Genomic DNA, 16,973 nt, shown 5'->3' with positions numbered 1-16,973 from the left:
GTATCTGGAGCATCTTTGGTCAATGGAGCTTGCTGGCCGCATGCCTTTCCTGGCATTTCTCACGGAATCAAGCCCAGTTCTGACCAGTGCAGTCTGGATCCTCTTTCCCACTGGTGGTCATGGTACAGGACAGGAGGCTACCAGAGTGCTGAGGAGTGCTGAGGGGAAGGCTGACTGCATTGGCTCTGTGCCCCTCCCCAACAGCACTCCTGTGGCCCAAGGGTCCTTCTAGCCCCGGTAAACAGTTTCAGGACTTGTTTCTGATCAGTCAATAGCCTTTATTATTATTTTTTAAGATTTTATTTATTCATGAGAGACACACAGAGAGAGGCAGAGACATAGGCAGAGGGAGAGGTAGGCTCCCTGCGAGACTCGATCCCAGGACCCCGGGATCACAACCTGAGCCAAAGGCAGACGCCCAACCACTGAGCCACCCAGGTGCCCAGTCAATAGCCTTTAATGCTGAAAGGGAGGAAAGCTGGTAGAAATCCAGCTATTTTTACATCCTCTACCTTTCTTGGCTATCTTTTAAAAATATCTATCCCTAAATAAGCCATTTTTAGTCTTCCCTGCTTGGCTTCCAGCCACTCCTTCATATCTCTGCTCTCTCTCCTCCTCACCTACTTGTCCGTCTGTGTCTCTTCTGCTTTATGGCAGTGTCCTTCTTCCCTTCTTGCTCACCTGTCCTTATCCCAGCCCTTGCCAAGGAATAGTACCTCCCAGGGGCTTTTGGGAGAACCATTGGCCTTATGGGGCCTCACTGCTGATAATCCAGATCCATGAAACCAGGGCATCCAGGGGGCTTCTGTGGGGTCCTACCTGTGGCCACCTCCCTCCCCCTTTCCTTCCTCTCTCCCTTCTCTACCCAGTGGAGATCTTTCCTAAGGAGAGCCACCTGAGGAGGCCCAGGGCTACCCCAACCACTTGGGTTCCCATAGAACTTGTGTCCATGTATGTGTCTCAGATGGCTCTCCTGGATCTCCGGCCATGGGCAGATCCTTGTGTTCGGTAGGATGGGGAGCTAGCCTTTCTCAACATTGAGCTGGTGGGGGGACTGTTTCCTGGGCGACTGCCTTATTCTTACTGTTTCCCTGCCTCCACTGTCTCCTTGACACTGAGCCAGAGCACTCTCATTTGAAAACCTTAGAGACCCTACTCCCCTGGCTTTTCCTTTCTTTTCTTTTTTTTTAAATTTTTTATTTATTTATGATAGTCACAGAGAGAGAGAGAGAGAGAGAGAGAGGCAGAGACACAGGCAGAGGGAGAAGCAGGCTCCATGCACCGGGAGCCCGACATGGGATTCGATCCTGGGTCTCCAGGATCGCGCCCGGGGCCAAAGGCAGGCGCCAAACCGCTGCGCCACCCAGGGATCCCTTTTCCTTTCTTTTTTAAAAAGATTTTATTTATTTATGAGAGAGAGAGAGAGAGAGAGAGACTGGCAGAGACATAGGCAGAGGGAGGAGAAGCAGGCTCCATGCAGGGAGCCCGATGCGGAACTCAATCCTGGGACTCCAGGATCACAACTTGAGCTGAAGGCAGACACTCAACCACTGAGCCACCCAGGCATCCCTGGCCTTTCCTTTTTTGGCTCCTAAGCTTTCTCATAGTTCAGGTAGTTGAAAGTATGTGCTGCTGGAAGTTGTTCTAAGTGTTGGAGATAGCACTGGCTTGAACCAGCCATGCCTGCCCTGCACAGCTGTACAGGTGACACAGCCCTACAGGCTGAGCATGCTATGTCATGCCTCTCAGCCTTCCTTCTCTGCCTACCTTGCCCTTTCACCTCAAGGAGAAGACTCATCAGTCTTCTGCCCTTCCCCTGAGCCATGGGGTGATGTGTCGTGCTGTGATTTGTTTGCACATCTGTCTCCCTTCTAGACTGTAGGCTCCCAGAGGACTGGATCTCTGTCTGATTCACTTTTTAAAAAATTTATTTCAATTAAATATTGAAGAGGTATTTCTAAAGAATGTAACAATACTTATAAAATATGTATAAGATGTAAAGGATAACAATACAGTGAACACCTGTGGACCCAGCTTCCATTGTAAGAGACATACTTTGTTCATACCATCAATACCTGTCACAGGGCCTGGAGCTCTCCCAGGGGTCAGCAAGTGTTTGTCAATGGCTACATTCCTGAATGAACAAACCAATGTGGCTTCCTCTGCAAGTCCCTCAGCATTGCTGGGCAGTCTCCATGTGAAGTGGCCATAGCTGAATTGTCTTATTGCCCTAACTCAGTCCCATGCTGAACTTACTGCTTACACATCTTTCCGTTTCCTTTGCACATGCTTATTGAGTGCCCAATCCGAACCAAGTGGGCTGTGGGCCTGGGCTGCGGTAGGGAGCAAAATGTCAGAGACCTTCTCCTGGGGACCTTCCACTTAAACAGTGCTTTAGAAAAAAGGAAAAAGAATCCAAAGAGCCCAAACTGGGGCACCTGTGTGGCTCAGTCGGTTAAATGTCTGCATTCAGCTCAGGTCATGATCCCAGGATCCTGGGATCCTGCTTTGGGCTCCCTGCTCAGCAAGGAGTCTGCTTCTCTCTCTGCTCCTTCCCACCCCAGCCCATGCTTTCTCTCTTACTTGCTGTCTCTCAAATAAATAAAATCTTAAAAAAAAAAAAAAAAAAAAAAAAAGGGATGCCTGTGTGGCTCAGTGGTTGAGTGTCTGCCTTTGGCTCAGGTCATGATCCTGGGGTCCTGGGATCAAGTCCTGCCCTGGGCTCCCCACAGGGAGCCTGCTTCTCCCTCTGCCTATGTCTCTGCCTCTCTCTGTGTCTCTCATGAATAAATAAAATCTTTAAAACAACAACAAAGAGCCCAAACTGCAGTGCTGCTTACTCCTCTGTAGCCTGACCGTGCTCCCCAGAGTGGCAATGTGGGACATTGGTTAAGGACAGGGAAGACTGATATAAATCATAATGACTTTGTGAGTTATATAACTTCTGTGTGTAGCAATTTCCGTGTCTGTAAAATGGGCAAAATGGGCCCTACCCTATAGGTTTGTTATGAGACATAAAGGAGTTAATATGTGATAGGTGCCTCTGCATGACAGAGCTTGTGGCAAAGGTTAGGTTGGCATCACCACTGTCATGGTCAGCAGACAGTGCACAGCAGACAGAACATTCTGTGTGGTGGGGCTAGGGGTGCGGCCAGGGAGGACTCTATTGTCATTTCTGCAGTTCTCTCCAGCATGAGGTCAGATCCAGGGAAGGGTTGAGTGCCACACTAGTCATGTGGCATGCCTTGTTTCCTCAGCTCTAACGCGCTTTGGGGCTGTGTTTTGCTGTTCTGAGTCATGATGTGCCTACAGCCCATCCATTCAGGAAACACCTGTTGTGTGTTCAGTGTGTGCCAGGCACTGTGCTGGGTTCTGGGGTGTAGCTGTGGAGATAGCACACAGAGGCCCTTCCCACACTGAGCTGTCAGTCTAATGTGGGGATCACAGAGGATATACAAAAGCAATACATATATGATGAGTCAGAAGGTACTCAGTGCCATGGAGAATAAAGAGGCAGGAGGGACAGAAGTTGCATTTTATTGTTTTAATTAACTTTTTACTAATCTCTACACCCAGTGTGGGGCTTGAACTCACAACCTTGAGATCAAGAGTTACATGCTCTTCTGACTGAGCCAGCCAGTTGCCCCAGAGCTGCATTTTATTTTATTTTATTTTATTAAAGATTTAGTTACTTATTTTAGAAGGAGAGAGTATGCATGAGCAGGGGTGGGCTGTAGAGGGAGAGGGAGAAAATTTCTTTCTTTTTTTTTTTTTTTTTAAGAGTCTGACTCGATTTCAGCTCAGGTCATGATCTCAGGGTTGTGGGATTCAGTCTGAAATCAAGCTCTACAGAGGGGAGTCTGCATCGAGTCAGACTCTTAATCACCTGAGCCACCCAGGCGCTCCTGCAGCTGCATTTTTAATAGAGCAGTCAGGGAAAGTGTCCCTGAAAGGATGCCACCAAAGCAAAGACTTCAGAGAGTGCAAATGCCTGCAGATGCAAATGCCCAGAGGCTGGAGTGGACCTGGCCTAAGGGAAGTAGAGGGAGGGAGGGAGAGAATAGTAGGAGAGGAGGCCAGAGGGGAAGGGGCCATATCTCATGGGGTTTCAGAGCCATGTAAAGTCTTTGGCTTTTCTTCTGGGAGGGAAAGGAAATGTTGGAGGGTTTGGACAGAGGAGGGAAGTGGCTGACTTACGTATATAAGGGATTATCCCAGCTGCTGTACAGAGAAGACCACAGAGGAGGAGGTGAAAGTAACCAGGCTTGTGTAGAACTGAAAAGAGAGGCCACCTTGTGGCCTGCACAAGGTGGAACAAGGAGGCAGTGGGAATGGCCAGACTCTGAAGCCAACAAGATTTATTGATGATTGATATAGATGGGACAAGAAGAGGTCAGAGATGGCTCCAAGGGAAGGTTGGGAGGTGCGCATGTATGGAAAGATCAGAGCTCAGCTTGGACACACCATATTTGAGATGCCTATACACATCATCTCAGTCCAGATGCAGAGTTGGCAGTTAGACCAGTGAGGGGTTCAGGGAAGAGGTCAGGGCCAGAGACACACATTTGGTCATTGTCACGGGGTACTGAGTTTTGTTTTGTTTAAGATTTTTTTTTTGTTTGTTTAAGATTTTTATTTATTTATTTGACAGGGAGAGAGAGAGAGAGAACACAAGCAGGTGGAGTAACAGGCAGAGGCAGAAGGAGAAGCAGATCCCTGCTGAGCAGAGAGCTCAATGTGGGGCCCAATCCCAGGACCCTGGGATCATGACCTGAGCTGAAGACAGTTGCTTAACTAACTGAACCACCCAGGCACCCCGGGTAGTGAGGTTTTAAGTCTTGAGTCTGATTGGGCCTTGAGACCCAGGATCATGTGTACTCAGAGAAGACCAGGTCCCTCTGATATGAGGATGGTGTTCGGGGATTAGGAAAGAGTTTAAACCAGTATGGCCAGGAGAGAGGAGGAGGTTTTCCAGAAGGCAAGAGGAGAACTTATCTCAGGATGGAGGGAGCACTCAGCAGTATCACATGCTGCTACTGAAGTGAGATCAGGAACTGAGAAGTGACTATGGGATTGATAACACGGAGGCTGTTGGTGACAGTGACCCAAGCAATTCCTGTGGAAGGGTGGACAAAGGCCAGGTGAGACTAGATTGAGAGGAAGGGCAGGGAGGAGCAGAGAAATGGGATAGTAGCTAAAGGGGGAAATGGGTCAAGGTTATATATTGATCTCTGTGGATGGGAGAAGCATATTTGTATGGTAATTGTAGTCACCCAGTAGAGAGAGGTAGCAGATGATGAAGGAAAGGGGAGGATTTATGAAGGTGAGAAGTGGGGGCAAATATTGGGGGATAGATGTCAAGAGGCTATGGGTGTGCAGCTTCTCCTCCAGTGGCTCCCACTTTCTTAGTGAGATGGCAGGCAGGTTGTCAGTGAAGAGAGGGAAAGAGAGACATGTCGGAACATGATGAAGGAGAAGGGGTGAGGAAACATCTCAGAGGTCAGGAAAGTGCAGGGATCATAGACATGTATCCTGCTCATCAGTTGTCTATTACCACCACTGTGGGGTGTGTGCACACCCATCAGGCCTGAGTACAGGGAGCTCTTGCAGGACCAACTTTGCTGGGGGGCAGGAGGCACTGTTTGCTTCTCCATTTTCACTACAGCTAGGTTGAAAGTTAACTGGAATCTGGATCTCTGGCTCACAAATTTTGTCCTCAGAAAGACCACACTGTGATGCAACATTGAATTAAAACACCACTGTGTTATGTATCAGGCAACTCACATACAATAGAAGTGGCCGTATTCCTCAGAAGAGACCGCAGACCTTGCACAACCTGGGAGAGGGGCTGCAGCCCCTCCATGTGTTGGAAAGGGCTCTCAGTAGCTTGTGATTAGCTTTCAGGGGTGGAATTTTTTTTAAATTTTAGTTCCAGTATAGTTAATATATGGTCAGGAGCTGCTTTTAAATTCCAGCCCCACATCTAGATGGCTCAGTCGGTTGAGCGTCTGCCTTCTGCTCAGGTCATGATCTCATGGTCCTGGGATCTGCCAGGGAGTCTGCTTCTCCCTCTCTCTCCCCTTCTGCCCCTCCTTCTGCTCGTGCTCTCTCTCTTTCTCTCAAATAGATAGATAGATAGATAGATAGATAGATAGATAGATAGATAGATAGATAGATAAATTTAAAATAAATAAATTCCAGCCCTGAATCATTCAAATAAAAAATGGAACTATGAATCTAATAAGTGAGAATATTTCTTTACCATACCCAGAAATTAGTCTACTAGAAGGCCCTGGAGCCCAGGTTCCAGGTGTGGACTAGAAATGCTGTGGCCACCACATACTGGGCCTCACAGCTGGTGGGAAGGTGGCCCAGAGGGGCTAGATTCAGGGTCCAGTGATCCTACTGTAGAGGAAAGTGGCAGGTCCATGAGACTGTTGTTGGTTGATGAAAGAAATATTTGATAGACATATAAGAATGTTTCTTTTTTTCTGGAAGAGCCTTTATTAGACTAAGGGTGTGGCTTCCCCTTCTTCCACTCAACATTGTTCCTCAGAAGGGAGGTAGAACTGCAGATTGTCTTGGAGCGGCCTCCCCAGGTGGGCTCCTGCTCTCCCCTCTGAAATGGCTTGTCCTAAGACATTCTACCAATTGACTCCTGAATCTTTTTGGCAAGCAGATGGCTTTCAGCAAGGGGCAGCAAACTTAGAATCCCCCTCTTGTCACTCAGACCCTAGGAGGATGAGGGCCCCAGGGCAGTCTACCTGCAGGCAGCTGTGGTCTGACCTCTTCAGTGTTCTCAGCCAGTCTATCCTGTCTCCTGGGTGCCAGTATCCACCCAAATACAGACTGAAGCAAGGATAGAATTTCAGGGAAGCAATATAAAGCATTGCCTTGGGCTTTTTTTGTGCTCAGCTTCTTTCAAACTAGAAAAGGAAAATTGGGAAAAGAAAATAAGGAAATTGAGTTTAGCCTAATGGTTTGACTTTCTACCTCATCAAACTACAAACTCTGCAGGCTTCTCTGCAGCTGTGCCAGGTCAGGATGGAGATGGGGGTCAGGCACATTGGACCTCCCTCAGTGGTTCCGCAAGGGCTGGATCCTAGGACTCCAGCCCCACCCAGCCTTGCATTAGTGGAAAAGTAACATCTCGCCTATCTCCATGGACTTGGTCTCGCATCAGGAATGGTGATGGACTGCCGGAAAGAAAGTTCCTTTGTGCCTGCTGGAGATGGCATTATCTAGGCATTAGGATGCCTCCCCCAGCCATCTCCACCTGTCTGGAGTCAGCCTTTGAAGGGGACAAGCCAGAACAGACCTGCCAGGGCAATAACTCTGAACTTAAGCTGCATGTTGGCATTACCTGGGGAGAGAAAAATACTAATACCAGGGTCCTGCCCCCTCAGGTTCTGCTGTAATTTGTCTGGAGTGTATAGCCTAAGAAATTTAAAAATCACCCCAGGTGTTTCTAATGTATAGGTTTAGTGCCTTGTACTCAAAGTGTGGTCTGCATACCAGAGTATAGGTATCACCTTAGAGATTATTAAAAATGCAGCTCTCACCTTAGACTTACTGAATCAGAATCCACACTTTATCAGGATATAAGAGGGGAACTCATGATCCTTCCACATGGCCTGGTGCTGAGGGTTCAAGTGGGAGATGCTTGTCAGGGCTCAGCATGGGGCACAATCAGCGCACAGCAAATGGTGGCTGTGATGATGCCACTGGGCAGGAAGAGGAGGGTGGAACCGGGCTCGGCAGGGTCACCGAGCTTGATAGAGCCCTCTGCAGGCTACTTCTCTGGGAAGTGTCTCTAACACAGTCATTTTCAATGTCATTTCAGCGTTTCCAGGAGACTGGACCCCAAGGAGCCCCCGGGTAGCCAGAGAGCAGCTTCCCCAACCCCGAAGCAGGCTTCTGCTACTGCTCCCGGCCGCGAGAGCCCCCGGGAGACAAGGGCTCAGGGCCCAGCAGGCCAGGAGGCTGATGGGCCCCGCAGGACGCTGCAGGTAGACAGCAGGACGCAGAGATCAGGGCGGTCCCCCTCTGTGTCACCGGACAGAGGCAGCACCCCCACATCACCCTACTCCGTCCCCCAGATCGCCCCCCTTCCCAGCAGCACGCTGTGTCCCATATGTAAGACCTCGGACCTCACGTCGACCCCCAGCCAGCCAAACTTCAACACCTGCACCCAGTGTCACAACAAGGTCTGCAACCAGTGTGGGTTCAACCCCAACCCTCACCTCACCCAGGTAACCACCTTCTGCGCCGGCTCCCCCACCTACCTTCCCATGCCTCCCTTGGTTCCCTTCCCCCCCCCCCTCTTTTTTTTTTTAAAGTAGTCTCCACACCCAGCGTGAAGCACAATGGGACTTAAAATCATGATCCTAAGATCAAGAGTCGGACGCTTAACCGACTGAGCCACCCAGGCGTCCCTCCCTTCCCCTCTTTAACCAACTCTCTTTTCTTGGTCATTTCCCTTGGCAACTGAAATTTATGTCTTCCTGGCTCCAAAATGTGGTAGCAGAGAACAGACTTGGCCGTACATCTCTTGAGGGATTCCTGCACCTTCTGAAAGCTTGGGCAGAGTCCCAGCAGAGAAGATGCTTTCTTACCTGGTAAAAGTCTGACCCAGAAAAATGGCCTTAGAAGGAGCCAAAGACAGGCTTCTGGGCAACCTTTCTTAATGCGTACTCATTTGGAGATGGCCACAAGAAGCCATAGGCTCGGGGCGAGGCAGATTCCCCTGGCCCTTGGCCAGCCTTTCTCCCTGACAATAGGCACTGGGGGAGGTGAGGGATGCTGGTGAGGGAAGTGAGATTTTTAGGGGAGGCAGGAAATGGCCTTCTAATTGGGCTCTGGGAAGCTTCTCCACTGGGCTTCCATTCCAGTTAGCTGGGGCCTGAAGTGGCAGAGCTGTAGCCATCGCCAGACAACTAACTTTGGGGTAGAGACCTAGGCTAGGAGCCAAGTATTCACAATGGGTGGCTGTGTCCTTCATAGGCCACTACAGGGCCATTTGCAGGAGATTGGCCTCCTTTTATGCCCCAGAGAATCCTGGGTCCTCAGCCCCATCCTAGCTTTGTTCAGGATGCTTTGAGTTGCTGTGAGAGGCTCAGCCAAGCCCCTGGAAGCTCTTTTTGGTGACCTGGAGGCTGGGTGCCCCAGTGTACTAGTGGAGCTGGGGCTTTACCGCTGAAGTGAACTAAATAGGTTTGCTGCCTTCCTCCCTCTCCTCTGAGATAAGCCGTAGAAGTCTCTAGTTCCTCCCCTAGGGCTCTGTCCTTGGGCAGGATGGAGCATGGCCGGCTGCAGGAAGAGCCATGGCTGCCTCTAGCATTATCAGCAGTAGGAGCCGTTTGTACCTCGTGGGTGGGGGGATGAGTGAGAATAATTGTTCGCAGGTCGGGGTCTATTTGTGACATGAGGTGGTGTGGGTGTGGGATGTGTGGTTTGCGAGAGGTAAGTGTGAGATTCTGAGGAAGGAGTTGCCGTTGTAGGGAGATGACTCAGTAGGTTTGGAGTCGCTCCGGGAGTGTGGGGGCTTCCTTGAGGAGGCGTGCACACTCGTGATTATTACATCTGTGATTAGAAACAGGCCCGTCCCTGCACTGATCAGTTAGGTAAGTGTTTGCTCTTCGGTACGTAGAACAGTGTGATCCAGACCAGAGAATCTCACCTGTGAGTTTATGCCAGCAAGAAGCCAGAAGCACGTGGCCCCAGGGGAGCAGTGAGGTTTGGCAGGGAGGAATGAGAGGCTGCTGTGGCCCTGTGTGGCCTTGCCCCTCTGGGTTCTAGCCTCCCTGAGATGCTCATTCGATCTGTAGGGCCCGGTGAGGTGAGCAGGGATTAAGGGAGAGCCACACATGATGCATCAGTTTCCTGGTGGGCATCACAGCCCTTGCCACACAACAGGCTCCCCCTGGCCCAGGACCTTGAGTGAGGTGGGAAGGGAGCCAGCCTTTGATGTGCTGGGAAAAACAGCAGAGTGGGAGGACCTTGGCGACACTCCGTCCATCTGCCTCATTGTGCTGGGAGGAAGCTGAGGCTCAGGGCCAGGAAGGAAAGGGCCTCAGACTTACTGCATATTCATGGTGTTTGGTGAAAAGCAGGCCTCCCAGCCAGGTACTTTAGGCAAATGCCGAGCCAGACAAATGCTTTGGTTCTTTGCTGTGAGGCTTCTCAGGCCTTCAGCATCATAAATTACACCGTGACTCCACAACAGAGCTGGAGCCAGCAGCCTTTCCCGGACTTGCTTTCGCGGAACAGTAGGGGCTGTTGTTCTGTGGCAGCAGTTTGGGAAGTGCTGACCTAGTGCATTCTCCAGGTTCTCAGAACATGGTGGATGCCCTTTTCTGAAGGGGTCTCCAAGCAGAACCTTTTCTTCTCCAGAATTGGCTTTCAGTGGTGTGCCTGTCAAAGAGAAAGAACCCTTGGCACACTTTCCTGAGAGGCTGGCAGTGCCTAATTCTTGAGTTGGGGCAATTATCCTTCGTCACTCTGCTAAGAGCAGATTCACCTCCCTGGTCACGCATCCACATCATGACAAAACCAGTTTGTAGGTTTTGCTCACACACCCGCTAATCCACTCTGGTCAGACCATACCTGTTCTGGCACCTCTAACTTGACATGTTAGCCAAAAAAGCTATTTCCGGGATTGCACTGGTGTCTATGGGCTGGGCTCCTGCCTGGCCTGAGGTTCTGGGCCAGGCAATGGGCTGGTTCTGAAGTAGGGTGTATCTAGGTGGCAGAGGCTCAGGCAGAGCCAACTTTTCTAGAACATTCAGCCCCAGTACTCACTTCTTAGGAGGAGCCCTGCTGGAGTGCAAAGGAGGTGGTGCTGGTCCCAGCACAGATGCACTGTGGATACTGGCCACTGGGGAGCGTACTGGAGACCTTGTCTGGGGTTGGAGGTACATGTCTGAAATTGCTCATGTAGTGATGCTTAGGCAGGACTGAGGAGGGCTGGGTCCCACATTCTACCTGGAAGCTCACCAAAGCCTCATCAGGGCATGTCAGTGAGATCCTCAGCTTCCTGCTGGCAGAAAGAATTCTAGAGAGGGACAGGGCCACGCACATGACATGGAAGGTTTCATGGCCTCTCTGAGACTGCTAATGAAGCTGCCCTTGTATCTTTGGAAATGTGACCATGGAAAACCGATATTTTTGCATAGGTAGAGAATCACTGGCTCGTACTTCCATTTGCAGCACAGACTAGGGCTGTCACAAGCCCTGGTGCTGAATGACTGGGTGAGGGCAGATGAGCAGAAAGGAGGGAATAGATGGGCACTGGGCCTATGGCCACTGGAATTCAGTGAATTTGTCTTTCCACCCCATGGCATCTATCAGAGTCTTTTTACTTTAGCTGGGTTTTTCAGAAACAGCAAACTAGGTCTGGAGATAAGAATCACATATACAGGTAGAACAGTCCATTGCATTTGGCCAGAGCAATGGCTAAGATCTGGAACCACTACTTTTCTGGCCAGCAGGCCCAGTCTTCTGTCAATTCCCAGGCTGTCAACTCCCAGGCTACGGGATGGGTACTACGCTCACACAGATGTGGCACTTACTGTTCTGCCTAGGCCCTGGTTGGCTAGCTCTCGAGGCTGTGATGCCTTCAGAGGAGGGTGCCTGCCCAGGTACTTTGCTAGGCTTCTAAGGCCTAGAGTACACTGAAACTGCATGGAAGTCAGGGAAGATGCTCAGAGCACTCTCTGTTTATAGACAAGAAGACTAAATCTTGGGAAGTCTTGCTTATTCAGGGTCATTTTGGAGCAATAGAGCTGAGGACCCAGAATCAGTAGCTAAATCTCCAGTTTTCCCTCAGGGACTCTCAGCATCATTTTCTCCACCCACAGTCCACTTTTGCTTGGGTTGGGGATAGTTCAGAGCAAACAGGGCCATCTCAGCCACTCTTAATGGTGAGGCCATTTCTTTCTAGAGTTCTGCAGTCCTGGACCTCAGGGCAGATGAATCATTTAACTTGTTTGAAATCGTGGCTAAAGACTGGGGTTTCCTTGTGGGGTCTGAACATTTCTCACCACCCATAGGAGACCCTTCTTGTGAGGATGAACTGACCAGGAGGCCAGAGGCGTTTGGTATGTAAGCCCGTTCAGTGCCCAGTGATAGGGAAAAGGCAGGAAGATTGTCCTCTTCTCTCCTTGGATGTGGGTCCTCAGAGAAGTACCTTAACTTCCCAAATGTCCCATTTCTCTAAAAGAGAAACAGAGGATCAGGGACCAGCCCTGATGGCTTTGCTGATGCCTCCTGCCCTCTCAGGCCTGTTAGTCCTCCTCTCCACTCTTCAATGACCTAGCTTTCAGGCCTGCCACCCCTTTCTCCTCCAGGAGGGAGGCCCTTGTTGCACAAGTCAGGCTCTATCCTGATAGCTGGGAATAGGAGATTAAGGCATGGTAATGAGCCTGCTAGGTGGAGTCTGGGAGGTGAGGCTTGGGTAGGCAGTGTGGGTGGAGTGAGCTGCTGGAGAGTCACCTGCAGTGGCCAGGGCAGCCTGGATCTGCCAGTCCTCTTAGGGGCCTCCCTGCCCCTCTCAGAGCAGACCAGCAGCACATCCTGACCTGGAATTCTTCCAGATAGGAGTCTGTCCTCACCCTAGGAACAGGGTCACAGGAGCGAGTGCTGTGCAGACTCTGGGCTGGCTGCATGCCTGTGCTTCCAGATCTGATTGGCAGAATTGTCCCAGATCACCACCCCCATCCAGGCTGCAGCCTGCACCTGGGAGGCCCACCCTTTGCTCCAGTGAGGAGCAGCAGGCCTGCTACCCCATCCCTAGCCTCCCCTGTTCAGGCGGCCCATCTGAGCTCATCTGCCTCCCGCCTCCCCTGCTCTAGTCAGAATCTCTCAGAAGCCTCTCTAAAACACTTCTGAAGAGTGATAGTGGTCTTTCTTTGCCTGTTCTAAGGTCTGGACTTTGCTGAGACCAAGCCAAGGATGTATAATCCATTGAGCACCCCCCTTCATCCCCACTCCACCAGCAAGCCTTGGGCTTAGGCGCTTACCATGGTGGGCGGTGTGGAGAAGGGTGGGAGGAAGCAATGGCCATAAGCCTTTCCTCTGTTGCCTGCATCCCACTCCTTTCCGGCAAGGGCCGGGGCACCAGATGGTCCGGGGGAAGTGCTGTGAGTGCATCATGGATCCCTCCACTGCAGCCACCAGCCTTGCCCCTTTCCCTCTGCTGCTTCCTGGCCACACTGCCTCGTGGGCCAGTAGGGAATGAGGAGCAGGTGTTAGGAGGACATAGATCAGCAGTGGGCTGAGGAGGGACAAAGGTATCCCCCTCCTTCCTGGACCCAGGAGGAGTTGGTGTCTAAACATGTGTCCAGCCTTCCCTTCTCTGCCTCCAAACCAAAGGGAAGTGGGTCTCTAGGTGACAGGTCCTTTGGGAACCCTTTTTCTTATGGTACGTCTAGTCCTGGGGCAGTTTGCCTTGAAGAAATCAAACAGTCTCCAGGTCAATAGGGAAATGCCTGCCAATCTTTAATCATCCTAGGACAGGGCCCTGCTGCCAGTCCATGCTTCCTGGAGCCGGGACTCTTGACCTGCCTGCCTGGACCACTGTAGGTCAGATGCTAGCACCACCGGGTATGTGCAGAAGAGACAGCTATGCGGGAGTGGGAGCTGCTTCAGAGCTGGAGCTCTCAGGCCTAGAACTCCAACTGTTAGCTACAAACGGGGCCCTATGTATGGTTATCTAAGAATGGATGTGAAATTAATTTGGAACAGAAAACTGAGATTGGATTCCTGAAACACCTGCTTGCATATGTGTGGGCAAAAGAAACAGAATGGGAAGAGAATTGAGTAAAAATGGTAGAAAAAAAAGAGAAATAGATAAATTGGGAACGGAGAGAAGGAACAGAGGGGAGAGGCGGGAAAGGGAGGTGATGGAGAAAGCCAGAGGCAGGAGGGGGCAGAGAAGCAGGAATGTTCGGTGAAGTCACCAGCTGCTGGCTGGTGACCTGGGGCAGGCCAGTCTGTATCCATTGTCAGAAGGGGCCCTCTCCCTCTTCTCATCCTTTCCTTCCCCTACAAATGCTGTTGAGGCCTTACATGAAGCCAGCAACTGTCCTTGACACTGGAGAATCAGGCAGAAATGAAGCTGCTGTGTTGTTCAGCCCCTTGGCGCCTGTAGGCCAGAGGGAGAGGCAGCCCTCCTGCCTGCCGATAATCACCCAAGTGAACACACAGTCAATACCTGAGGGTCAGGTCTGAGGAGGACCAGAGGGAGGCTGGGGGGCTTGATGTGATGCTGCAATGAGACTCTTGGGGGCTTCTACAAGGAGGGGACATTAAATTGAAGCTGGACTGGGGACAGATGGGGCCCAGGGAGGCCTGAGGGGAAGTAAGTGCATGGTCTATATGAGGGCTCAGAGCAAGCCAGGGCTTGGGGTGGAGGGGAGCTGGGGTGCCATGAGTAGGATCAGAGGGCATGCAGATACTGCTGCCATCTGTAGCTGGGATTCCAAGGTTTTGGGAAAGTGGCAGTGGGACGGTCAGATGTACATTTAAAAACACCTCTTTGGGGGACACCTGGATGACTCAGTTGGTTGAGCATCCAGCTCTTGGTTTTGGCTCAGGTTGAGATCTCAGGGTCATGGGATCAAGCCCCATATCGGGCTCCCTATTCAGTGAGGAGTCTGTTTCTCTCTCTCTCTCTCCCTCTGCCCCTCCCCCTGCTCTCTCTCTCTCAAATGAATAAATAAATCTTTTTTAAAAACACACACACAAAAACTCCACCTCTTTGAAAATTGATAATGGTGATAGTTGTACATTATGAATGTAATTAATGCCACTGAATTGTTCATCATTTAAAATGGTTAAATGGACAATTTTATGTTATGTTTATTTGACCACAAAATTCTTACCACCATCGCCTCCTCTGACTGCTGTGTGAGATCAGCCCATGGGGTGGGGCTGGCTTCTGGAAGCAGACTGGAGTTGGGGCGGTAGTGATGGTAGTGGAGAGCCTTGATTCCTGGTGGATTTAGAGGCTAAACAGACAGGGGATAGGGGATAGAGATGGAGAATGTTTCCATTTGGGCCATGTCAAGTAGGAGGTGCCTGTGAGCATTCAGGTGGAGCTTAGTAGGCTTGCCTGCAGACCTGAGACCCTGGTGTGTAGCACACGGGTTGGGGCTGGTGGCCTTTGAGACTCACATGCATATTGACATCAGTTAACTTCACACTAAACACTTCAGTAAGCATATCATCAGTTAGAGTTTAATATTTGTTTAAGGCATGTGGTTTTATTTTTAGATGAAATGTACATACAATGAAATGTACAGAGCTCAGGTGTACCATTCAGTGAGCTTTGATAAAAGCGTGGAGCTGTCAGCCAAACCCTTCAATCAAGGTGGACATCCTTGTCATCCCAGAAGCCCTTTCAGGCCCCATTCCTGTCCACCCCCACCCCTCCTCCAAAGACAACTGCTGTTCTGATTTTTTTCCACCATAAATGAGTTTTGCCTAGAGTTTCATATAAATGGAATTGCATAGAATGTGCTCTTTTGGACAAGGCTTCTTTCACTCAGCATAGCATTTTTTGAGGGTCATCTATGTGACAAGTCTTGAGAAGCCTGATCGAGAAGGAGAGAGGTATGGTTGAAGGATTGGGGCCCCTAAAGAAGCAGGTCTAGGGTCCCTGGGTGGCGCAGCGGTTTGGCGCCTGCCTTTGGCCCAGGGCACGATCCTGGAGACCCGGGATCGAATCCCACGTCGGGCTCCCGGTGCATGGAGCCTGCTTCTCCCTCTGCCTATGTCTCTGCCTCTCTCTCTCTCTCTCTGTGTGACTATCATGAATAAAAAAAAAAAAAAAAAAAAAAAAGAAGCAGGTCTAGATCCTGAGTGTGGAGGAGGCAGCCCTGGAAGCAGGGCAGTGGTTTGAGCCAGAAGGAGAGGAGGGCAGGAGAAACTGAACCAGCCATTGTGGACAAAAGCTCCCTGGAGAGAGGGAGTGAATTAATTAACCAAGCAGCTATGGGGGCCCAGGAGAAGTTGGGACATAAGCTAATTTACAGTAGAGCCCATTTGCCTAGTGCCCCTTTATCTGTTTGGGTAGAGGCCCAGAGAAAAAAGGTATGTAGTTGGATCTAGTTCTGAAGCAGACATAGGTCAAGAGAACACAGACATGTGGTAGAGTGACTGCATGGTGGACCAGAGATTGAACTGGGCAGGAAAAGATGTGAAGGCAGAGGACCAGTGTAGGAGCAGAAAGCAGAGGCCCAGTGGGTGGGGTCCCCGCAAGGCCCAAGGACTGCTACAGTGGGGTGGCCCAGGAAGTGACCTAGAAGGCTGGAGGAGGACAGATACAGGGTGATTTTGGAGGAGATGGTTTGGGGTGATAATGAGTTTGAGGGTGCGGCCAAGGGATAGAGTCAGCCTAGTGGTTGTCATCTGCAATGACTATGGAAGTCAGTTCAGTGGAAGCCTGGAAGACAGGAGCCCAGAGCTTTTGAGAACTAGTGGCCATGATGGGGGTCTGGAAGGCAACAGCAGCTAGAAAGGGAAAGGTGGGGGAAACTAAGGGCTCAGCCCCGGGGCTCCAAGGGACTTTTTTTTTTTTTTTAATTTTTTTTTTTTTATTTATTCATGATAGTCACACAGAGAGAGAGAGAGAGAGAGAGAGAGGCAGAGACATAGGCAGAGGGAGAAGCAGGCTCCATGCCCTGGGAGCCCGACGTGGGATTCGATCCCGGGTCTCCAGGATCGTGCCCTGGGCCAAAGGCAGGCGCCAAACCGCTGCGCCACCCAGGGACCCAGGGACTTTTTTTTTAAAGATTTTATTTACTTATTCATGAGACACACACACAGAGTAAGTGAGAGAGGGAGAGAGAGAGAGAGAGAGGCAGAGACATAGGCAGAGGGAGAAGTAGGCTCCTCGCAGGGAGCCCAATGTGGGACTCCGCTCTGAGCCGAAGGCAGGTACTCAACCGCTGAGCTACCCAGGTGTCCCTCCC

At 50.7% G+C, this 16,973-nt stretch overlaps 1 protein-coding gene across 3 annotated transcripts in view; it reads left to right on the top strand.

Moving 5' to 3' along the window:
- BSN (bassoon presynaptic cytomatrix protein) overlaps positions 1–16,973 on the top strand; it is a 96,867-nt gene that overhangs the window by 47,088 nt on the left and 32,806 nt on the right. For all 3 annotated transcript variants that reach the window (XR_012012013.1, XR_012012014.1, XM_072786165.1), the window contains exon 2: positions 7,844–8,252. Coding sequence is in view for 1 of the 3 variants with exons in the window: in XM_072786165.1 (XP_072642266.1) it covers positions 7,844–8,252 (409 nt within the window). In the remaining 2 variants the exon portion in view is untranslated. The remainder of the gene's footprint in view (positions 1–7,843; positions 8,253–16,973) is intronic.

The sequence above is a fragment of the Canis lupus genome, chromosome 19, assembly GCF_048164855.1.
Source record: "Canis lupus baileyi chromosome 19, mCanLup2.hap1, whole genome shotgun sequence".
Classification (NCBI taxonomy): Eukaryota; Metazoa; Chordata; class Mammalia; order Carnivora; family Canidae; genus Canis; species Canis lupus.
This window is presented reverse-complemented; position numbering and strand designations above follow the sequence as displayed.